The 24,656-nt window shown below is 45.2% G+C and overlaps 1 protein-coding gene, 1 long non-coding RNA gene and 1 other non-coding gene across 3 annotated transcripts in view; 2 read left to right on the forward strand and 1 right to left on the reverse strand.

Annotated features, from left to right (window-relative positions):
• The first annotated feature begins 560 nt into the window (after positions 1 to 560).
• Positions 561 to 23,114, forward strand: LOC138752002 (uncharacterized). The gene is made up of 3 exons (XR_011350307.1): positions 561 to 812; positions 20,387 to 20,453; positions 23,011 to 23,114. It is a non-coding gene; the product is annotated as an uncharacterized lncRNA (long non-coding RNA).
• Positions 12,583 to 12,685, reverse strand: LOC138752154 (U6 spliceosomal RNA). Its single transcript, XR_011350414.1, has one exon. It is a non-coding gene; the product is annotated as a U6 spliceosomal RNA (small nuclear RNA).
• A 22-nt stretch (positions 23,115 to 23,136) lies between the features above and the next one.
• Positions 23,137 to 24,656, forward strand: part of LOC138761946 (alanine aminotransferase 1-like) — a 67,751-nt gene continuing 66,231 nt past the window's right edge. The window contains exons 1-2 of the mRNA XM_069934997.1: positions 23,137 to 23,169; positions 24,368 to 24,457. Coding sequence (XP_069791098.1) covers positions 23,137 to 23,169; positions 24,368 to 24,457 — 123 coding nt within the window. The remainder of the gene's footprint in view (positions 23,170 to 24,367; positions 24,458 to 24,656) is intronic.

Genomic DNA, 24,656 nt, shown 5'->3' on the forward strand with positions numbered 1-24,656 from the left:
CTTCCCCCCTTTCCCAGAGCCCCCACCTCTCCCCAAGGGTGCCCCCCCCCCCCCACCTTGGGTGGACTCCTGCTCCCAGTCCAGTGTGCACTGAGATAGTAGCTGCAGAAGGCCATTCAGCCCTTCGGTTCTGTTCTCCCACACCCCTCCACATCCACCTCTGCTAAATGCACAGAGAAGCTGGTGGAACACAGGAGGTCCCACCGTGTCCATAGGAGGTGAAGGTCTCTAACTAACATTTTCAAGATTCATTCCATTCCCATGTCATAAATACAGAGCAATTTAGCACAAAATTGCCTTTTGTCTGTTGCAAGGCAGACAGATTTGCCATCGGCAGAGATTGCCTGAAGCGCCTGTTATAGTTAGAGAAAGAGAAGCAGAGAAGAATTAAATTTAGACATTTTGGCCCACGAGCCCGTGCTGTCCAATTTAAACCCAATTAACCTGCACTTCTCCTACATTTTGAACGGTGGGGAGGTGGGGGGGAGGAAACCTGAGGCCCCAGGGAAAACCCACACAGACATGGAGAGCGGGGGCGTGGCAAGATGGCGTAGGGAGTAGACATGAGATTCCACCTCTCCCCAGTTGAATAATTAACACCCGAATTTTAAAAATTGTTGGAATATTAAAAGCTTTTTCTAAGATTTTAAAGAACTTTGACAGTAATAATGAAAACTACTGAAACTCAAACTTCAAAAAAGGCACAGTTTAAAAGAGCAGAAAGTGCAGAGGAGTTGAGGCCTACCTCGTTGAAGGATCCCCAGAGATCGATTTTTGATCAGCCGAAGATTCCAAAGATAAGCCAGGCAAAGGTAATTTTAACTTCAGCACCCTCGACGCAAGATGGCGCCGCCGCTGGCCGTCTGTCTGAGGAGAGTCGCGCTCTTGATTCAGAGCATGCTCCTGGGGACGCGGGGCCCTCTGAGAGTGGGGGCCTGACACCCGATCGAGGCCTGGAGCACGTTGCATTAATTGCCAACGTGCCGAGCCCGATGGTGGAAATATCGGGCCTCTGTAGCAGGGCCCAGTCAGTACTGGGCATGCGCGCAATGTCTGAACGGGCCCCGGCGACAGGCTCCCGACAGCCCGAACATGTCGGGCCTGTGTGGGAGGGGATGCTGACCCGGAGTCTTACCAATTGAGGAAGGGGAAGAAGAGGAGGTAGAAGAACATTCTGAAGAAGAACTGGAACCGATATTGAAAGCTGCCAGACTTATTAAAGCTAGGCCTCAAATGTTTCAAAAACTTGTTAAAACTTCCAGAAGTAAATCAACAACTTTACAAACTCTTAAAACAGTACGATACTACATTGTCTGTTTCAGAGGAGTTTATGTGATGTATGAATAATATGGCTGTTCAAGTTACTCAAGGTTTTCAAGAAAGCAAGCTTCAATTTACTGAATTAAGAAGTGAAGTGGCATCGATTAAGCAAGATGTAGTTAAATGTTTAAGAGAAGTGGATATGGTCCAGGGGGAATTTAAGGATATTAAGCGAGCATTTTGTGACTGTACCGATACTGTAGATCAGTATATTGAACAAATAGACTATTTGGAACACTGTTTAACAGATTGGAATGTTAAGAAGTGTGAATTTTTGCAGAAGATTGACTCATTGGAAAATCAAGAAGACATAATAATGTTAACATAGTGGGTTTGCCTGAAGATTTTGAAGGAACGAATCCAGTGAATTTTTTTCAGAAATGGATTCCTGAAGTGTTGGGAAAAGATGCTTTCCAGAAGGTTTGGAACTGGATAGAGCACATAGGGCATTATGAAGAAAACCTTTCCCTGATCAATCTCCACGGGCAGTTCTTATTCGTTGTTTAAGATATCAAGATGGTGAGTTAATTTTACGATTAGCAGTTCAGAAAGCTCGACAGAATCAAGGCCCTACGATGATTTAGGGACGTAGGGTTTTCTTTTATGCAGATTTAAGTCAAGATGTGATACGACGTCAGAAGGGGTTTAATCCAGCAAAGGCTGTGTTATGGAAGAAGGGTTATCGGTTTGCTTTTAGGCATCCTGCTGCGTTGAAGGTATTTTACGGAGATTTTCAGGCCAAGTTTTTTGATGATGAGGCTGAAGCTTTGTCTTTCGCTAATTCTTTGCCAAATAATTCTCATAGTTTTGAGTTACAGAAACAATCAAAACCAAATTGTTCTCCGAAACATAATGGCAATGGGAATGGGAGTAGCAAGAGAAATGGTTGAGATCAACATTCGATCCGGAAAGGAGAAGAGGATTTCTCTACTGCTGTTGCATTGGTGTTCAGGGTCAATCTGGTGGAGTTTGGGGTAGTGGATTGAATCAATATTGTTATTTAGGTGAAATATTGAGATATATGAATATCAGCTGGGGGTGGGGGGTGGGGGGGGATGGTGGATGGCACTATAAGTTCTGAAGTCATCTGCCACTAGTGGTTTAGACCACACCCGGTCAATAGAGGGGGGTACCACTTTTGTGGGTTTTTTCTTTCTTTTTTAGAGGGTCTTAAAGAGGGGGAAGGAGGGGGAGTGGGTTTTTTCCTCCCTTTTCTTTTTTTTGTTTTTTTTTTCTTTATGGTTTATTTGTATTTTGTTTAGATCAAGGTTAAGGGGTGGGGGGTGATTTACCGGAGCATTAGTGTGTTTGCGAGTTGGTTGTGTTAAAAGTTATTTGTTAAGATAAAATGAGTAAATTGAATTTTGCGACATTTAATGTTAAAGGGATGAATCATCCGATAAAGAGGAATCGGGTCTTAGATTATATCAAGAAGATGAAGGTGGATATTGCTTTTCTACAAGAGACGCAATTGACAGAAAAATAACATTTGAAATTGAAGAGAGATTGGGTTGGACACGTTTTGGGATCTTCTTTTCATTCTAAGGCCAAAGGAGTGGTGATTTTGGCACATAAGAGGGTACCTTTTATTTTGGAATCTGTTTTTGAAAATGCTGGAAGAATTTTGAAGGTGAATTGTAAATTGTTTTCCAAAACTTGGACTTTACTGAATTTGTATGCACCAAATGAAGATGATGTATAATTTGTAACTGATGCTTTTTAGAATTTGAACCAATCAAATGAGAATATATTGGTAGGAGGGGACTTTAACTGCTGTTTGGATCCACTGCTCGATAAATCTCCAAAAATTGTTAAGAAAACTAAGATGTCTAAAAGGGTGGTAGAATTGATGGAGGAATTGAATTTTGTTGATATATGGCGATGTTTTCACCTGACTGAGAAGGATTATTCATTTTATTCTGCTCAGCATGGTTCATTTTCTATAATAGATCTTTTCCTGGTTTCAGCTCATCTACCAGGAAGGGTTGATTATGCAGAATATAAAAGTAGAATATTGTCAGATCATTCTTTATTCTTGATTTCTTGTGAGATTGCCGAGAAAGTTGAAAGAACTTATCGTTGGAGGTTTAATGAAATGTTACTTAGATGACCTGAATTTGTTTAGTTTTTAAGAGATTAGATTAAATTTTTTCTGGAGATAAATGAGGGATCAGTACAAAGTAAATTTACATTGTGGGATGCTTTGAAAGCATATTTGTGAGGTCAAATGATCAGTTACATGGCTAAAGTGAAAAAGCAATATACAGTGGAACTTTGGAGTTAGAGAAAGAGATCGCAGGTTTAGAGAAAAAGTTTCAGAAAAATGGAATGGAAGATAATAAGATACAGTAATCTAATTTGAAACTTCGTTATAATATGAAGCAAACTTATGAGATTGTTTTTGAGATCAAAACAGTGGTATTATGAATTAGGGGAAAGAGCACATAAAGTATTGGCATGGCAGTTGAAAACTGAACAAATTTCTAGAACAATTAATGCAATACGTGGAAATTCAGGTGTCACTTATAAACCACAGGAGATTAATGAAGAATTCCATGCCTCTTATCAAGATTTGTATGCATCTGAAGGTAATGTGGCTACTGAACAGATTGATACTTTTTTGTCTAAGTTGAACTTATCTTCTTGGAGGAAGAAGATGTAAAATTGTTAAATACTTCATTTACAGATTTTGAATTAAAAGAGGCATTATGATCTATGCTGATTGGTAAATTACCTGGAGAAGATAGATTTATGGTAGAATTTTATAAAGAATTTCATGATTTGTTGTTTCCAGTGTACATGGATGTATTGAAGCAGGTTACAGATACTGGGTTGTTTCCTGAATCATTTTCGAGAGCATTGGTAACAGTTATACCAAAGAAAGATAGAGAACCATTGAAAGTTGGTTCTTATAGGCCTATATCTTACCAAAGCCTTCGACACCGTGAGCAGGAAAGGGCTTTGGCAAATACTAGAGCGCATCGGATGTCCCCCAAAGTTCCTCAACATGATTATCCAACTGCACGAAAACCAACAAGGTCGGGTCAGATACAGCAATGAGCTCTCTGAACCCTTCTCCATTAACAATGGCGTGAAGCAAGGCTGTGTTCTCGTACCAACCCTCTTTTCAATCTTCTTCAGCATGATGCTGAACCAAGCCATGAAAGACCTCAACAATGAAGACGCTGTTTACATCCGGTACCGCACGGATGGCAGTCTCTTCAATCTGAGGCGCCTGCAAGATCACACCAAGACACAAGAGAAACTTGTCTGTGAACTACGGTTTGCAGACGATGCCGCTTTAGTTGCCCATTCAGAGCCAGCTCTTCAGCGCTTGACGTCCTGCTTTGCGGAAACTGCCAAAATGTTTGGCCTGGAAGTCAGCCTGAAGAAAACTGAGGTCCTCCATCAGCCAGCTCCCCACCATGACTACCAGCCCTCCCACATCTCCATCGGGCACACAAAACTCAAAACGGTCAACCAGTTTACCTATCTCGGCTGCACCATTTCATCAGATGCAAGGATCGACAATGAGATAGACAACAGACTCGCCAAGGCAAATAGCGCCTTTGGAAGACTACACAAAAGAGTCTGGAAAAACAACCAACTGAAAAACCTCACAAAGATAAGCGTATACAGAGCCGTTGTCATACCCACACACCTGTTCGGCTCTGAATCATGGGTCCTCTACCGGCATCACCTACGGCTCCTAGAACGCTTCCACCAGCGTTGTCTCCGCTCCATCCTCAACATCCATTGGAGCGCTTTCATCCGTAACGTCGAAGTACTCGAGATGGCAGAGGTCGACAGCATCGAGTCCACGCTGCTGAAGATCCAGCTGCGCTGGGTGGGTCACGTCTCCAGAATGGAGGACCATCACCTTCCCAAGATCGTGTTATATGGCGAGCTCTCCACTGGCCACCATGACAGAGGTGCACCAAAGAAAAGGTACAAGGACTGCCTAAAGAAATCTCTTGGTGCCTGCCACATTGACCACCGCCAGTGGGCTGATAACGCCTCAAACCGTGCATCTTGGCGCCTCACAGTTTGGCGGGCAGCAACCTCCTTTGAAGAAGACCGCAGAGCCCACCTCACTGACAAAAGGCAAAGGAGGAAAACCCAACACCCAACCCCAACCAACCAATTTTCCCCTGCAGCCGCTGCAACCGTGTCTGCCTGTCCCGCATCGGACTTGTCAGCCACAAACGAGCCTGCAGCTGACGTGGACTTTTACCCCCTCCATAAATCTTCGTCCGTGAAGCCAAGCCAAAGATATCTTTATTGAATGTAGACTATAAGATTGTAGCAAAAGTTTTATCAAATAGATTGGCTAATTTTTAACCGAAATTGGTGCATGTGGATGAAGCATGGTTTATTAAAAATAGATATTCAGCTGATAATATTACTAAATTATTTACAACAATTAATGCGTCAAGACAGCAACTTAATCAACCAATGATATTAGCATTAGACACTGAGAAAGTTTTTGATCGAGTTGAATGGAAATTCTTAAAAAGTATTGGAGAGATTTAAATTTGGACTGTCTTTTATTGGCTGGGTTATATACAAATCCTTCCACACAGGTGGTGACAAATGGTCAGATTTCTCAAATATTTATTTTGTATAGATCAACTAGACAGGGCTGTCCATTATCACCAGCCTTATTTGCATTAGTTATAGAGCCTTTAGCCCAGGCAATTAGACAAAATATAAATATTGAAGGCATTATGATTGGGCAATGAGAGTATAAAATTAATTTATTTGTAGATGATGTGTTGATATATTTATCTAAACCTAAGAATTCATTACAAACTTTACAAGATTTGTTAAAATTTTATGGATCAATGTCAGGGTATAAAGTAAATTGGGATAAAAGTGAGATATTATGTATATCTGATGAGGATTATTCAGATTGTATGCAAATTATTAAATTTAAATGGTCAGAGAAGATTAAATATTTAGGTGTAATTATTGATCACGAGTTTAAGAATTTGTATGGTTTAAACTATTTACTTTTGTTAAACAAGATTAAGTCTGAATCGATGGAAAGATCTACCATTGACATTAATTGGTTGGATAAATTGTATTAAAATGAATATATATCCACGTATTCAGTATTTGTTTCAATCAATTCTGTGTACGGTACCGGGGAAAATTTTAAAATAATTAAATAAAGTGATACGTTCTTTTTTATGGTATCTTGAGTATCGACGCAAAAGTTGACATGGTCATGTGATTTGGGAGGCCTTCAATTACCACATTTTCAAAATTATTATCAGGCTGCGCAGTTGAAATTTATTAGTAGACTGTTTGATATTGATCAACCACCGATGTGGACTTATGTGGAAATGGATCAGATACAAGAAAGATCAATACATAATTTTATATATAAATGGAATTTATTGCTTTTACAAACATATAAGTTACCTGTTTTAACTCATTTATTTAAAGTATGGAGTAAATGGAACCAACTTATAGGTTCGAAAGAAGTCTTCTTCTTTTTTCTTCTTTGGCTTGGCTTCGCGGACGAAGATTTATGGAGGGGGTAAAAGTCCACGTCAGCTGCAGGCTCATTTGTGGCTGACAAGTCCGATGCGGGACAGGCAGACACGGTTGCAGTGGCTGCAGGGGAAAATTGGTTGGTTTGGGTTGGGTGTTGGGAACCAACTTATAGGTTCGAAAGAAGTATGTTCAATTAAAACTCCATTATATCAAAATCGGTTGATTCCTTTTTCTGTGCACAATCCTTGTCTGAAGGAATGGGATTTAAAGGGTTTGGTATCAATTGAAGATTGTTTTGAGGCAGGTTTATTTCTTTCATTTGATAGGCTTAGGGAGAAGTTTGGGATATCACAAAATACATTGTTTGCCTATTATCAAGTACGAGATTTTTTAATGAATAGTTTCGGGTGAGAAATAATATTACTGATACAATCAAAGTTCAAAATATTGCTTATGGATAAGGGAAAGAAAGGGTTTGTTTCTGAAATGTATTCGATGTTACAGTCCAAAATGAAGAAGGCAGGCGTATTGAGAATAAGAGATAAATGGGAACAGGAGTTATCTTTTTTTTAATGTAATTTTAAATTTTTCACACTGTGAACCATATCAACCAAAATATATACAAATGTTTGTCATTAAATATACACAGTGACATTTCTCCCTTTTTTCTCCCCCCTACCCTCCCTCCCACCTTCCCACCCCCCTCCAAAACCAATGAATATTCAACATATACAATACTATAAGACCATAAAACAATGTCTTCACACAATGAAAAATAAACAAGAAAAATGTTTTTCTGTTTTTACACACTGAATCAAATAGTTTTATCCTCTTATCATTTTAGGGGGGTGGAGGTCCGAGGCAAGCTCTCTCTGTTATGTTCCATGTATGGTTCCCAATTTTGTTCAAATAATGTGACTTTATTTTTTAAATTATATGTTATTTTTTTTCCAATGGAATCCATTTATTCATTTCCATGTATCATTGCTGTATTCTCAGGCTCTCTTCCATTTCCCAAGTTAACATTATACACTTTTTTGGTACTGCTCAGGCTATCATAATGAATCTTTTTGCGCTTTATCCAATTTGAGGCCTAATTCATTACTTTTTATGTTACTTAAAAGAAAGATCTCTGGATATTTTGGTATTTTATTTTTTGTGGTTTTATTTAATATCTGATTTAGATCTTTCCAAAACGTATTCACTTTCATACATGCCCAAATTGTATGTACTGTTGTCCCCATATCTGATAATGTTGGATCCCATTCTTTTAAGTTTTGAGGAGTGATATATAACCTGTGCAACCAATTATACTGTGTCATGTGTAACCTTGTGTTATTGTTAACTAATATGGCTACACCTCTAGCTTTTGAATTATATGATGCTGCCGCTACGTATCCTACCCAGTCTCTCTTTAATTTGTTATGTTCCACTTCGGTTAGAAGCATTTCCTGCACAAATGCTCTATCTATTTTTTTCTTTTTTCAGTAAATTTGGTAGCTTCTTTCTTTTAATTTGGTTATGTATTCCATTAATGTTTATAGTTATATAGTTCAATGTGGCCATCTTATATCTTGTTTACCACCTCCATCCCTCTTTTTTCCCATTTTCATCTCTCAGTTTTCCCTTTGTAAACTCAATGTATGACAACACATTTAAAACATAAAATACTCCAACAATTCCCGCACCCAATATTATCTTAACCCCAAATGCCCCCCCCCCTCTCTAAGTTGCCCCTTATCCTTGCCGGGCAACCACAACTTCCCTTTCCATTTGGGTTGTGATCTTTCTCGCAAGCATCAACTGATTTCGCAGTGATGGTTATTCTCTCCCCCCCCAACACCCCCAGAAAACACATTTTTTTACACATATAATAAAGCTCTCCCTTTTTTCTCCCCCTTACTTACTTCCTTCCTTCCCCTCTCTTTTCCCTCTTGAGTTTCTTTACATATACATTGTTTTTACATCTTTATATATACTTTATCACCATTCTTCAATCTTATTATATCTCTTCATCTCTCCTTCTGTCCTGAAAACGCTCTGCGAATTCTTGTGCTTCCTCCGGATCCGAGAACAGTCTGTTTTGCTCCCCAGGTATAAATACTTTAAGTATGGCTGGATGTCTTAACATGAATTTGTAACTTTTTTTCCATAAAATCGATTTTGCTGTATTAAACTCTTTCCTCTTCTTTAGGAGTTCAAAACTTGTGTCTGGGTAAAAAAATATCTCTTGACCCTTGTTTTCCAATGGTTTATTATCTTCTCTAACTTTATTCCTTGCCCGCTCCAGTATATTTTCTCTTGTTGTGTATCTCAAAAATTTTACTAAAATCGATCTTGGTTTTTGACGCGTCTGCGGTTTTGGAGCTAATGCTCTGTGAGCCCTTTCTTTTTCCATTTCTTCCTGCATTTCTGTCGTTCCCAGGACCTTCGGGATCCATTCTTTTATAAATTCCTTCATGTCTGTGCCTTCTTCACCCTCCTTCAGACCCACTATTTTTATGTTGTTTCGCCTACTATAATTTTCCAACATATCAATTTTCTTAGATAACAACTCTTGTGTCTCTTTACATTTTTTGTCACTTTCGTCCAATTTTCTTCTTGTTGTTTACTTTCATTTCTACAGCCGTTTCTCATTCTTCCACATTCTCTACTCTTTTCCCTATTTCTTTCATGACCTGTTCTAATCTTTGCATTTTATCTATTCTTTTCATCCTTTTAATTGCACTAAATTCTAATGACAACCATTCTTTTATTGCTCTCATTTGTTCTTCAAAAAAAGCTTTATCTATATTCTTTCCATCTGTTTTACCTTCTATTTCTCTGTGAAGATCTTGGTCTTCTTCCTCTTCTTGTGTCTGTACCTGTGTCTTCTTCTCTTCCTTGTATCTGTGTCTCTTCTGAATCTCCTGATGAGTTGCTTGTATCACTTTGTCGGGCCTCTTCTTGCTGGGCCTCTTGTTGTTGATCCTCCCCTCCTGGGCTGCTCATCTGTTGGGCCTCCTGCTGCTGCCCCTCTTGCCGTTCACCTCGTCAACTTTCTTCCTCGCCTGGTTCCTCACTCCCTCTCCTACTGCCTTCCTCATCTTCCAGCTGAGAGCCCTGGTGTCGAGCATCCCTCAGCTGGTCGCGCCATGGTTGCCCGCTCCTCAGCTGAGCTCTCCTCCCGTCGGTGTTTCTTTTTACCATTGCGCACTTTTGTTTGGCTCAGAGAGCCATTTTTGCAGTCAACTGGTCGGGGGAGTCGCGACTCCGCGGGGCTGGCACCAACCTTGGAGATCGGGCGCTCTTCGCCACCATGGCTCCCTGTTTCTTTGTGCAGGTAAGGCCTTCTTCTTTCTTTTCCGGTGGCTTTTCTTCTTCTTTTTTCCCCGTTGTCTTTACTTGGGTGCCATCTTCTTTGTCTTCTCTGCAACTTTATCTTCTATTTCTTATACTTTATATTTGTTAAGTTTTGTCTTTTCTTGACTTTTTTCTTTTTTTCTTGAGAGGGTTGGTTTTACCCTACTGGCCACTACTCCATCACATGACTCCCCTATCTACTTCTATTTCTGAGGAAAAATGGTCAGATTTATGTTTGGATAGTGTCAGAAAATGCATTATAGTCTAGTTAATTTTAATTTTTTACATCAGTTATATTAACTCCTGAAAAGTTAAAGAGATATGGTTTTAGAGATTCTGATCTGTGTTTTCGGTGTGGAGATCAGATAGGTACTTTTGTTCATTCTGTGTGGAATTGTACAAAGGTTAAACCTTTTTGGGAAAAGATGATAACATTTTTGAGAGATTTATTTCAAATAGATTTACACATGGATCCATGGTGGTGTTTATTAGGATACATGAATCCATCAACAGGACGTTTGGATAAATCTTGGATTGCATTTATTCGGTGGAGTTGGCAGTAGCTAGGAAGTGTGTAGCGGTAACTTGGAAAAATGATGCAGAGATGAGTCTACAGAGGTGGCATAATGAAATTCAATCATGTTTATGCTTAGAGAAAATTACATATAATTTGAGAAATAATTTAAAAAAAATGTGGACTCAGTATTTGAAATGTATGAAGTTAGACGTGTAAATATTTTTTTTAACATTTTGGTTTGAATTATTGAAATGATATATGTAACTTAACCCATTTTATTTGTTTTAATACTTTCCTTTGTGTATGTTAAGCTCGTGGGGGGGGGGAGGGGAGGGATAGTAAGGGGTGGGATAGTGGGTTGGAGGGTGAGGGGTATAGGGGGTAAATTAGAAGGGTTTTTTTATTTGTGTACTTTATGCTTATATTTTGTAAAATTTTATATAAACTTTTCAAAATAAAACAGACACAGGGAGAACGTACAAACTCCTTACAGACAGTGCGGTGCTGGTGCTGAGAGGGCGTTATGCTAACCCTTTACTAGGATGTTGCACAGACTGAGTTACAGGGAAAGCTTAAACAGGGGCATAGAAGAATGAGGGGAGATTTGATGGAGGTATTTAAAATTATGAGGGGGACAGACAGAGTAAATGTAGGTTGGCTTTTTCCACTGAGGGTGAGAGAGATACAAACCAGAGGACAGGGGTTAAGGGTGAAAGGGGAAAAATTTAGGGGGAACATGAGGGAGAACTTCTTCACACAGAGAGTGGTGGGAGTGTATCCTCAATACATCCTCACTACATTCTACAGAGGATGTATTGAGACCCTCCTGTGCAACTGCATCATCGCCTGGTTTGGAAGCTGGTCCACCTTGGATTGGAAGACCCTGCAGAGGGTAGAGAAGTCAGTGGGAAGATCACAGGGGGCTCCCTTCCTACCATGAAGGACGTCGACCACACTTGCTGCAGGCGAAGGCAATAAACATGGTGAAGGACTCCACACACCCCTCACGTAAACTGTTCTGCCTTCTGGTAGGAGGCACCGTAGCCCTCGGGCCCTGAGGTCCAGATTGGGCAACAGTTTTTCCCTCCAAGCTACTAGGCTCCTGAATCCCCAAACGTATGTGGATAATGAATCGTGGACTTTCACTGTATGCGTCTTAATATTTAAATGTGCTTAACTTCTAACATATATAAATCTGGAGAAATAATATCTCATCTTTACCATGCGAGCATAGTATGAATGATAAATGAGGGTGATGAATGTGGAACAAACTTCCAGCTGAAGTGGTGAATGCGGGATCAATTTTAACATTTAAGAAGGATTTGGACAGGTACATGAATAGGAGAGGTATGGTCTAGTGACAGGTCAGTGGGACTGGGCAATGGTTTGGCACAGACTAGAAGGGTTGAAGGGGGCTGTTTCTGTGCTGCAATGTTCTATGGCTCTCAAAGAGAGTCCCCCCCAGAGTCACCGAGTGTCAGTGGATTCATCTCCAGTGGTTCCGCAGCCGCACAGAACCCAGTCCAAATCATCGGCGACCCGAGCTCGAATTCAGACACGATTAGGAATCCTTCAGTGTCCTCGGCACCTTCTTGCATCCTGGTTCAGTTACCTGGTACCCCTCCAGCCAGAATCCAGCAGTCCGCACCCTGGTGTTTGTTACTCACCTTGAGTTACCAACAGCCCACAGCCTGCGTGAATCGTTCACTTGCAGAGTCTCTCACTGATCCGCTGCCGTGATCACCATCTCCTCTGTTTCTCCTTCTCATGACGGAGGATGGTCCCCCTATTTTCTGGAGCCCTGAGCCAGTCCTCTGCTTCCCTGGAGTCTGCAACCCCTCATGGCTGCTGATCACAGGCGCTGCCATCTTGGGTCCAGACCCCACGGTGGTGGGATTTAAATAAAAAAGGAACACTTTGCAAATTTGCTTGTCATCCGTGCTCAGGGGCTGATCTTCTCTGTATGGTTCCAATTGTAGTACCCAGGCTGCTGAATAGAAACATAGAAGATAGGAGCAGGAGGAGGTCATTCGGCCCTTCGAGCCTGCTCCGCCGTTCAACGAGATCATGGCTGATCTTAAAGTTCAGTACCCCGCACCCGCCTTCTCTCCGTAACCTTTAATACCCTTATACTGAAGAAATAGATCTAATTCCCTCTTAAATAGATTGAATGAACCTGCCTCTACTGCCCTCTGTGGCAATGAATTCCACAGATTCACCACCCTCTGGGTCAAGAAATGCCTCCTCATCTCAGTCCTAAATGGTTTGCCTATTATCCTCAAACCATGGCCCCGGGTTCTGGATTTTCCCATCAATGTAAACATTCCATCTGCATCCATTCTGTCCAGTCCTGCCAGAATTTTATAGGTCTCTATGAGATCCCCTCTCAATCTTCTAAACTCCAGCGAGTACAATCCCAATTTGCGCAATCTTTCCTCATAAGCCATTCCTGCCCTTCCAGGTATCAGCCTGGTGAATCGCCTCTGCACTCCCTCCATTGCAAGAACATCCTTCCTTAGATAAGGTGACCAAAACTGCCACAATACTCCAGGTGGGGTCTCACCAAGGCAATGTACAGCTGCAGTAAGGTATCCTTGTTCCTAGACTCAAACCCTCTTGATATGAAGGCCAACATACCATTTGTCTTTTTAACCGCCTGCTGTACCTGCATGCTCACCTTCAGAGACTGGTGTACAAGTACCCCTAGGTCTCTCTGCACTTCCCCATCTCTTAATTTATTGCCATTCAAATAGTGATCTGCCCTCCAGTTTGTATTACCAAAGTGGATAACCTCACATTTATACACATTGTAGTGCATTTGCCATGGATCTGCCCAGTCCCCCAATTTATCCAAATCACACTGGAGCTTCCTGACCCCCTCTTCCGTGCACACAACCCCTCCTAGTTTAGTGTCATCTGCAAATTTGGAGATATTCCATCCAATCCTGTCATCCAGATCATAATTGTAAATTGTGAACAGCTGGGGTCCCAGTACAGATCCCTGTGGCACCCCACTGGTCACGGCCTGCCACTCAGAAAACGAGCCATTTATCCCAACTCTCTGTCTTCTACCTGCCAGCCAGTTCTCAATCCACATCAATACTTTGCCCCCAATCCCATGAGCCTTGATTTTGGAAGCCAGTCGTTTATGCGGGACCTTATCGAAGGCCTTTTGGAAGTCCAGGTACACCACATCCACTGGCTCTCCCCCATCTATTTTACCTGTCACCATCTCAAAAAATTCCAATAGATTTATCAAGCACGATTTACCTTTTGTAAATCCATGTTGACTCCGTCCGATCCCTTCTCTGCTAGTCATATCCTCCGCTATTACATCCTTAAAATAGAGAGAGAGTGCAAAGAAGGTTCAATATAAACAAAATAGAGAGAGTGCAGAGAAGGTTCACGAGAATGTTGACAGGATTTCAGGGTCTGAGTTACAGAGAAAGGTTGTGCAGACTGGGGCTTTTTTCTCTGGAGCGTTGAAGATTGAGAGGGGACTTGATAGAGGTGTTTAAGATTTTAAAAGGGACAGACAGAGTAAATGTGGATAGGCTTTTTCAATTAAGAGTGGGGGAGATTCAAACTAGAGGACATGGTTTAAGATTGAAGGTGGAAAATTATAAGGGGAACATGAGGGGAAATTTCTTTACGCAGAGGGTGGTGGGGATGTGGAATGAGCTTCCGGCAGACGTGGTTGAGGCGGGATCATTGGTTACATTTAAGGAAAGACTGGATCGTTACATGGATAGGAGGGGTCTAGAGGGGTATGGACCGGGTGCTGGTCAGTGGGACTAGGAGGGTAGGGATTTGCTACGGCATGGACTAGTAGGGCCGAACTGGCCTGTTCTGTGCTGTATGTGGTTATATGGTTATATGGTTATAATAATGGATTCTATAATTTTGCCCACTACTGATGTAGGGGTCACTGGTTGATAATTCCCCACTTTTTCTCTACCCCCCTTTTTAAATAGTGGGGTAACATTAGCTACCCTCCAATCCATGGGTACTGATCCTGAGTCTATCGAGTTCTGGAAAATAATTCTTAAAGCATCTGCTATCTGAATGGCCACTTCCTTGAGTACCCTAGGATGTAGATTATCAGGCCCTTGGGATTTATCTGCCTTCAATCCCATCAATTTCCCCAAGACCACATCCTTAGAGATAATGATTTCTTTCAGTTCCTCCCTTGCATTAGTCTGTATGTTTCCCAACATCCTTGGGAGGTTATTTGTATCCTCTCTTGTAAAAACAGAACTAAAGTAATTGAGCACAACAGGACTTTATATAGCACCGTCGGTTCCTTCAACAGGCCATTTAAAGCCTGTACGGAGCTGACAACAGTTGGACTGGGTTGATGTACCTTGTGAGGGAGCGCTGTATCTCCACTCCCCGCACTCCTCGGGTCCGCACCAGTGGCAGCACTGCCGCCTTTGCCCAAGCCCTTCATCCAAGTATGAACAAAAAGCAGACAGGCTCCTGAATAGGAGTGTGGGGGGTGGGCGGGGGGGCAGGGAAGAAGGGGTACAGGATGAGTACCTGGCTGTTGAGCCTGAGAGCAGCGGGGAGTGTGGAGGGGGAGCAGTGGGAGGGGCTCTTCCAGATCTCCCTTCGCAGAGAGGTGGAGAACCTCCTCAGGGTAGGCTTTCCTCGAGGCCACTTCACAGTGGAGCAGGTGAATGGAGTGAAATAAGAACTCACTTCCGGCTCCAACTGGCCTCAACAACTGCTATAAATTACAATAAAAAAAATTATTAAAAAATAAAGTAGTGCAAGAGAAGGAGAAAGTGAGGTGGTGTCTGTGTCCATTGTCTGTTCAGGAATCTGATGGCGGAGGGGAAGGAGCTGTCCTTGTGCTGCTGGGTGCTTGTCTTCAGGGTCCTGCACCCCGTTCCTGATGGTTGCAGTGAGAAGAGGGCCTGGCCCGGGTGGTGGGGGGTCCTGGAGGACAGAGGCTGCTTTCTTGAGACACCCCCCCTTGTCGATGTCTTGGATGCAGTGGAGACTGGTGTCTGTGGTGGCACAGGCCGAGTTCGCAACTCTATTGTCTTTTTCTGTCCTGTGTGTTGGCACCTCCGTACCAGACGGTGATGGAACCAGTCGGAATGCCCTCCACCTGTAGAGATTTGCAAGAGTCTTCGGTGACATTCCAATCCTCCTCAAACTCCTCACAAAGCATAGCCGCTGGCGAGCCGTTGCCACCTTCTTCATGACTGCCTCGACATGGACAGGACGGATCTTCAGAGATGTTGACAGCCAGGAGTTTGAAGAATATAACCCTTTATTCTTTATGTTTCAATCCAATTCTCATCTTTATCTTTTAAAATTTTATTTTTATGGAAATGTGTGATTAATCTAATTTCCGATTTATTGTCAGAGTACATACGTGATATCACATGCAACCCTGAGATTATTTTTCTGTGGGCGAGGCAGAATTACCACTTATTGGTAGTGCAAATAAAAGCTGTACACGATGTACACGTTAACAGATAAAGGATTGTAAACCGTGCAATACAGAGAGAAAAAGATCAATAAAGAGTAAAAGAAAAAGTCCTTAAAAGAGTCCCTGATTGAGTTTGTCGTTGAGGAGTCTGATGGTGGAGGGGCAGCAGCTGTTCCTGAACCTGGTGGGGCGAGTCTTGTGGCACCTACACCTCTTTCCTGATGGCAGCAGCGAGAACAGAGCGTGAGGTGGGTGGTGTGGATACTTGATAATCGCTGTTGCTCTCTGACAGCAGCGTTCTCTGTTGATGTACTCAATGGTGGGAGGGTTTTGCTTGTGATGTCCTGGGCTGTGTCCATGACCTTTTGCAGGGCCTTACAGTCAGGGGTATTGGTGTCCCTGTACCAGACCGTGATTCAGCGGGTCAGCACATTTTCCATTACACACCTGTAGAAATTTGCCAGTGTCCCCGGTGTCATGCTAAAACCTCCGCAAACTCCTGAGGAAGTAGAGGCACTGATGTGATGTCATTAGTGCAGTGGTTCTCAACCTTTTTCTTTCTACCCACATACCACTTTAAGTAATCCCTACGCTATCGGTGCTCTATGATTAGTAAGGGATTGCTTACTGATTGACTCATCATGTGCACGGTTTCAGATCTCCAAAGGAAATGGGCCAATGACAATTTTTCTCAAGTAAAATATTTCACGAACATTTGGGACTAGAGCAGTGATTCTCAACCTTCCCTTCCCGCCCACATCCAACGTGTGTGTGTGTGTGTGTGTGTGTGTGTGTGTGTGTGTGTGTGTGTGTGTGTGTGTGTGTGTGCGTGCACGTGTGTGCACATGTATGTGTGTGTGCGTGTGTGCATGCGTGTGTGTGCGTGTGTGCATGCGTGTGTGTGTATGTGTGCACACTCATGTGTGTGCGCGTGTGTGCACATGTGTGTGCGCATGTGTGTGTGCGTGTATGTGCACATGTGTGGGTGTGTGTGTGTGTGCACGTGTGTGTGTGTGTGTACGTGCACGTGTGTGTGTGCGTGCCCGCACCTGAGAATGTGAGTCTTAAAATACTGAAAATAGTAGAGAGGCAAAGAGCATTCTGTTGGGAATGTAGATGATTCACAAGGCTAACGTTGATTGTGAAGAACAACTCTTCTTTGTCAAAGACAGTAAAAGATTATTAAACATTGTGTAAAGGACATGGCTCGGTAACAAATCCGAAGAATCATGCATTTATATGGAAAGAGGATTGTGAAAGTCTGTTTGAATGTTCTGGAGAGCTGAAAGATTATATAAAAATCCACTTTGTGAGCCATGTGGCAGTCTCCTTTGTACTGAGATGAGTTGCAGGTGGCAGTGTCCCTTGCTGTAATGGAGTTCTCATGCTTTGCAAAGCGACAATAGAGTATGGTAAAATTTGCAGGTGTTTTTATGTTCATTTTTCCTGTATTCTCAGGTCTGCTTGAACACATCATGGTTCAGAGAAACGTTGTTTCATCTGGTTGTATGTGTACAGTCAGATGATAATAAATTTGAACTTAAACAGGATCAGATTCAAAGGGATAGTGCAGGGGCTGGACAGGCTGGCTGGGACAGTCGGGGCGTACCGGTGAGGGTGATGGCCCCGCCGTGTCGTTCAGTGTGTACCGGTGGGGGTGTTGGTCGTACCATGTCAGTTGGTGTGTACCGGTGAGGGTGCTGGCCCCGCCGTGTCGGGCACTGTGTACCAGTGGGGGTGTTGGTCCTGCCATGTCAGTTGGTGTGTACGGTGGGGGTGTTCGCCCTGCCGTGTCGGTCAGTGTGTACCAGTGGGGGTGTTGGTCCTGCCATGTCGTTGGTGTGTACCGGTGAGGGTGCTGGCCCAACCGTGTCGGTCAGTGTGTACCAGTGGGGGTGCTGGCCCTGCCGTGTCGGTCAGTGTGAACCGGTGGGAATGCTGGCCCCGCCGTGTTGGTCAGTGTGAACCGGTGGGGATGTTGGCCCTGCCGTGTCGGTCAGTGTTAACCGGTGGGGATGTTGGCCCTGCCGTGTCGGTCAGTGTGAACCGGTGGGGGTGTTGGCCCTGCCGTGTCGGTCAGTGTGAAACGGTGGGGGTGCTGGCCCTGCCGTGTCGGTCAGTGTGAACCGGTGGGGGTGCTGGCCCTGCCGTGTCGGTCAGTGTGAACCGGTGGGGGTGCTGGTCCTGCCGTGTCGGTCAGTGTGAACCGGTGAGGGTGCTAGCCCTGCCGTGTCGGTCAGTGTGAACCGGTGAGGGTGCTGGCCCTGCCGTGTCGGTCAGTGTGAAACGGTGGGGGTGCTGGCCCTGCTGTGTCGGTCAGTGTGAACCGGTGGGAATGTTGGCCCTCCCGTGTCGGTCAGTGTGAACCGTTGGGGGTGTTGGCCCTGCCGTGTCCGTCAGTGTGAACTGGTGGGGATGTTGGCCCTGCTGTGTCGGTCAGTGTGAACCAGTGAGGGTGCTGGCCCCGCCGTGTCGGTCAATGTGTACCGGTGGGGATGTTGGCCCTGCTGTGTCGGTCAGTGTGTACCGGTGACGGTGCTGGCCCCGCCATGTCGGTCAGTGTGTACCTGTGGGGATGTTGGCCCTGCTGTGTCGGTCATTGTGTACCGGTGACGGTGCTGCCTCCGCCGTGTCGGTCATTGTGTACCGGTGGGGATGTTGGCCCCGCCGTGTCAGTCAGTGTGTACCGGTGGGGATGTTGGCCCTGCTGTGTCGGTCACTGTGTACCAGTGACGGTGCTGGCCCTGCCGTGTCGGTCGGCGTGTACCGGTGGGGGTGTTGGCACTGCCTTGTCAGTCAGTGTGCAGGCTTTTGGATCTCTTTTCCAATGTTGTTTCATGCATCTCTCCCCCATTTCATTCATCGCCTGCTTCTAACAGGTCAGCTACCTTCCACTGACCTCCACCCACTTCTCTCACCCAGCTCCCCCTCCACACACTCTCTCTTCATCTCCACCCCTGGTCCCAATGCCCTCTCTCCGTCCTCTGAACCAAATCCCTCATTTCCAGATTTCCCAGTTTCCACAAGGGTTTCGGGCCCGAAACATTCACTCTCTCTGCAGGTACCGCCGGGTCTTGCAGGGTCCATAGGAGGTAAAGACATAAGACTGATATATCGGGCCTGAGCCCTTCCTCAAGTTAGAAGCAAAAAGCAGGCAGGTGTCTGAATAAAGACTGGGGCATGAAAGGGGGAAGCATGGGAGGGGGAGGGGTCCAGACCAACAAACCATTTATTGGATATGATACGAGGAAAGGTGAGAATTGATTATGGATGTGTGAAAGGAGACAGAGGGAAGAAGGGGGAGATGTTGATGCCATCTGGGTCGAGGGGACCTATTCGGAAGACGAAGTGTTGTTCATCCAATTTAGGGGTGGAATCAGTCTGGCCGTGCATGAGTCCACGGGCAGACATGTCAGCAAGGGAATGTGGTGGGGAATTGAAATGAGTGGCCACTGGGAGATCATAGAAATGTCGAGAACTTGCAGCACAATACAGGGCCTTAGGCCCACAAAGTTGTGCTGAACAAGTCCCTACCTTAGAAATGACCAGGCTTTCCTATAGCCTTCTACTTTTCTCACATCCAAAAATCTCTTGAAGGAAACTTCCATCACCGATGCCAAAAGCCCATTCCACACACCCACCACTCTCTGTGTAAAAAAAAAACTTACTCCTGACATCTCCTCTATTCCCCAGCACCTTAAACCCATGTCCTCTTGTGGCAACCATTTCAGCTCTGGGAAAAAGCCTCTGACTAATTCAATGGTTTTCAATCTGCCCCCAAAACTCACATCCCACTTTAAGTAATCCCTCTGCCATCGGTGCTCTGTGATTAGTAAGGGATGGCTTAAAGTGGAATGTGAGTGGAAAGAAAAGGTTTGAAAACCAATTGTACTTATTTGATTTGTATGTGCACGGTTTCAGAACTCCAAAGGAAATGGGACAATGACAATTTTTCTCAAGCAAAATATTTCAGTAACAATTGGGTCCAGAGCAGTGATTCTCAACCTTCCCTTGCCACTCACAGACCACCTGAAGCAATCCCTTACGAATCACAGAGCATCGATGGCAGAGGGATTACTTCAAGTGGGATGTGAGTTGTGGGGGGCAGTTTGAAAACCACCGATCTAAACGATCAATATCTCTCATCATCTTAAACACCTCCCTCAGGTCCCTTCTCTATTTAAGCTATTGCAGCGGACAGAGCCCGAGACAGATACTGTCTGACACACTGAGACATTCTAACATGTCTGGTTTTGTTTCAGACATCCAGCACCTGAGGAACGTTGCTGTGGGTGTCTGAATCCAGTTTGTTAAACCTTCCGATGATTGGTGAGTAAACGCTAATCCATGTGCAATGGTCTGGGGAGATTTGAAGACCAATGTCAGCCAACTTGCTGAGTCAGATTTCCAAGTTAGAAATGCCTTGCAATGTGCAGGTTAAACAATGATTTCTGCAGGACAACAGTTCCAGCCTCCCAACCCCCTCTGTCAGTGTTTAGAACATAGAACGATACAGCACAGTGCAGGCTCTTCAGCCCACAATGTTGTGCTGGTCTTCCCATCTTCCCTCCCTCACACCCAAAACCTTCTGTTTTCATTTCATCTATGTGCCTAAGAATCTCTTCAATGACCCTAATGTTCCAGCCTCCACCACCACCCCTGGCAAGGCATTCCAGGCCCCAACCACTCTCTGGGTAAAAAAATCTTAACTCTGACGTCTCCCCTCAACTTCTCTCCCTTCACTTTGTACACGCCCTCTGGTGTTTCGTATTCCCTCCCTGGGAAAGAGGTGCTGACTGCCCACCCTATCTATGCCTCTCTTAATCTTGTAGACCTCTATCAAGTTTCCTCTCATCCTTCTTTGCTCCAAAGAGAAAAGTCCCAGCTCTGCTAACCTTGCCTCATAAGACTGGTTTCCCAGTCCATGCCATGTCCTGGTAAATCTCTTCTGCACCCTCTCCATAGCTTCCATATACTTCCTATAATGAGGCGACCAGAACTGAACACAATGCTCTAAGTGTGGTCTCACCAGAGATCTATAGAGTTGTAACATCACCTCACGACTCCTGAACTCAGTCCCTCCACCAATGAAGCCCAGCGTCCCATAAGCCAACTTAACCATCCTGTCAACTTCATCCTTCTCTCTGAGACCGTTCCTGTCTCTTGTCCATGGGGCCTCTGATCGACACGGCCACGTGTCTTTGACATCCATTAATCTTCAGATACTATTTATAGTCATGTAATAAAACAGAAATTCCCTTTAGCCTGGTGCCAGGCAGATAAAGGGTGGCCATTAGTGTTGCCCGATGCCCCTTACAGTCAGAGATAGAGAAACAGTCAGGTTCACTGACTGTCCGTGGTTTCGCCTCTAGCGCTCCCGCAGCCTCCACAGCTCCAGATCCAAGCCTCCGACACGATCAGGAATCCTTCAGAGCCTGAGGTCCCTTGGGAGCCCTTCCTGCCCTCAGCACATGTGCCTGGAGGTGGACGAGTTGGGAACGTCCTAAATGAATACTTTGCTTCAGTATTCACAAGAGAAAAGGACTTTGATCAGGTTGGGGTGGGAATAGAACAGGCTTGTGGAGAATGTGGAGATTAAGGAAGAGGAAGTGTTGGATCTTTTTAAAAACATCAAGATTGATAAGTCCTCAGGGCCGGAAGCAATATATCCAAGGCTGCTGTGGGAAGTGAGGGGAGAGATAGGTGGGCCAGTAGCTATGATTTTTGAGTCCTCTTTGGCCACAGGGAAGGTGCTGGAGGATTGGAGAATGGCAAATGTAGTCCCCTTGTTTAAAAAAGGTAATAGGGAGAATCCTAGGAATTACAGACTGGTGAGTCTTGCGTCAGTGGAGTGTAAACTACTGGAGAGGATTCTTAAGAATAGGATCTATGAGGATTTGGAGAAGTCCAGTCTACTCAAGGATAGTCCGCGTGGCTTTGTGAAGGGAAGGAGGTGCCTCATGAGACTAATTGAGTATTTTGAGGAGGAAACAAAATAAATTGATGAGGGTCAGGATGGATTTTAGTAAGGCATTTGACAAGGACCCACACGAGAGACTCATCCAGAAAGTCATGAGTCACGGGATCAGTGGAACCTTGGCCATGTGGATAAAAAATGGGCTTGTAGGAAGAAAGCAGAGAGTAGTAGTGGAAGGAAAGTTTTCTGCCTAGAGGTCGGTGACTAGTGGAGGGGCCGCAGGGATCTGTTCTGGGTCCCCTGCTCTTTGTGATTTTTATAAGTGACCTGGATGAAGAGGGGGAAGGATGGGTCAGTAAGTTTGTGGATGACACGAAGGTTGGAGGAGTTGTAGATGAAGCTGAAAGTTGTCGAAGGTTACAAGAGGATATAGACAGGATGCAGAGTTGGGCAGAAAAGTGGCAGATGGAGTTAATTCTGGATAAGTGTGAGGTGATACATTTTAATGTACAGGGTTAATGGTCGGTTACTTAAGAGTGGATGAACAGAAAGATGTTGGTGTCCAAATCCATACATCCCTCAAGGTCACTGCACAGGTTGACAGGATAGTAAAGAAGGCCTATGGGAGCTGGGCTTCATTAATAGGGGTATTGAGAGTTCAGGAGTAGAGAGGTCATGTGGAAAATCTATAAATCTCTGGTTCAGTTCTGGTCACTTCATTATAGGAAAGGTGTGGAAGCTGTGGAGAGGGGGCAGAGGAGATTTACCAGGATGTTGCCTGGATTGGAAAATAAGTTTTATGAGGCAAGGTTCGCAGATCTGGATTGGAATGGACTCCTGATTCCTCACACAGAAACACCTGTCTGCCTGCTAAGGCTTTGATCTGGTGTAATCTGCATGTCAATCATTAGTACTGAGTAAAGCGGTCAAAGTTTCAAACTAATCAGCAGCTCTTTCCTGTTGCTTCAGTTGCCAGACACCATGGCATCAACAGGACTGCACCGAGAGCTCGGACAGGGCCAGACCCATCCAGGGTCCATCCCAGCCCCCTGGCTGGGGATAGAGCGGGGCTCTTTCACACAACACTTGCTCTGCATGGGGGCCGAGATGAGGAATAATCTCCGGCAGGTGGGTGACACCAGACTGGGGGGATCTCCTCTCCCCCTCTCTTCCCTCAGCCTCAACCATCCCCATCCTTTGGTCCCTCCTTGGTCCCCCTTCACCCCCTACCTTGCCCTCTCAACCAACCTCACCTTCTCTCCCTCCCTCACTTGCCCATACCCCTCCCTCACCCATTTCCCCTCCTCCTCCCCTTCCCCTCTGACCCCTCTCCCTCACTTTCTCCCCTCACTCTTCCCCCTCCCTCAACCCTCCCTCTCCCCCTCCACCCCCTCTTCCCCCTCCATCGCCCCCTCCTTTAATCTCTCCATCCCCTTTCTCCCCCCTCCTTCTCCCCCTTCCACGCCCTTACCCCCTCCATTGCCCCTCTACCTCAACTACTCCATCCCCCTCCCTCACCCCCTCATTCTTCCTCAACTCTCCCTCTCCTCCTCAATCCCTCCCTCACCCCCTCTCTCCCTCCCTTGCCATTCACTCGCCCCTTTCCCTCACCCCACACCTCCCCTACATCCTCCCTCTCTCCCTTACCCTCCTCACCGCCCCCTCACGCAACCTCACCTCTTCTCCCTCACTCCCCCTCCTTCATCCCCCTTCCCTCACCACCCCCTCTTACACCATGTACCTTACCTCTCCTGTCATCCCCTCACTCATCAACCTTTCAGAAACATGGAGAACTCGAGGATAGGAAGGGGTCTGGTGGGGTTTGGGGCTGATGTGGGGCTGGGCATGGACAACCTGGGCCTGTTTCCGAGTGATGAGATGACCACCACTGTGGGTAGTTTGAAGGTGACAGCCTGCGACCCTTGAATAAAGAACAATTGGTATCGGAGATCAGGGTGGGAGAATTTCCGGCCTCAGTGGGTCGGAAATCTGTGGAATATTCTCCGCGGGAGGGTTGTGAAGGCAGAGGAGATTCAGTGTTGGTCCTTTCGGGCTGGGACTCGGGTGTGGAGAGAGGGGAGGGAGCGTAAGGTTGCGGGAACATGGCTGAAAGGCCTCACCATTACTCCTACCCCATCATGAGCTGTAAAGACCCCGTGGTTGCAAACCCTGCAGTCGTGGAACCTGGGGCCACGGACCCTGCGGTCACAGAGCCTGGGGCCATGGACCCCATGGACATGGTGAGAGAGAGTGGCTCGACCACACCGCTTGCTTGCTGGGATGGCACGGGCCAGGTGGGCTGAATGGTTTTGCTTCCTGCCACCAGGGTCTGAAGATGCTCTTCTCGGAGGTGGTCGAACTGCACTCTGGAGACCCCCAGGCCATGGGGCAGAAGCCAATCACATTCCTCCGACAGGTGAGGTCAAGGGTCGACGCTGCCGCCAGAGTAGAACCTTCTGGAAATGCTTGGCAGGACAGGCAGCATCCACAGTGGGAGAGACGATGAACACTTCAGGTCTTTGTTGGGGTGGAGAGAGTGGTGGATGGAATGTGGCCAGGGATAGGGAGATAGGGAGGGACACTTCCTCCAACATTGAGGGGAACCTGCTGCTGAT

Source organism: Narcine bancroftii, chromosome 1 (genome assembly GCF_036971445.1).
Source record: "Narcine bancroftii isolate sNarBan1 chromosome 1, sNarBan1.hap1, whole genome shotgun sequence".
Lineage (NCBI taxonomy): Eukaryota > Metazoa > Chordata > Chondrichthyes > Torpediniformes > Narcinidae > Narcine > Narcine bancroftii.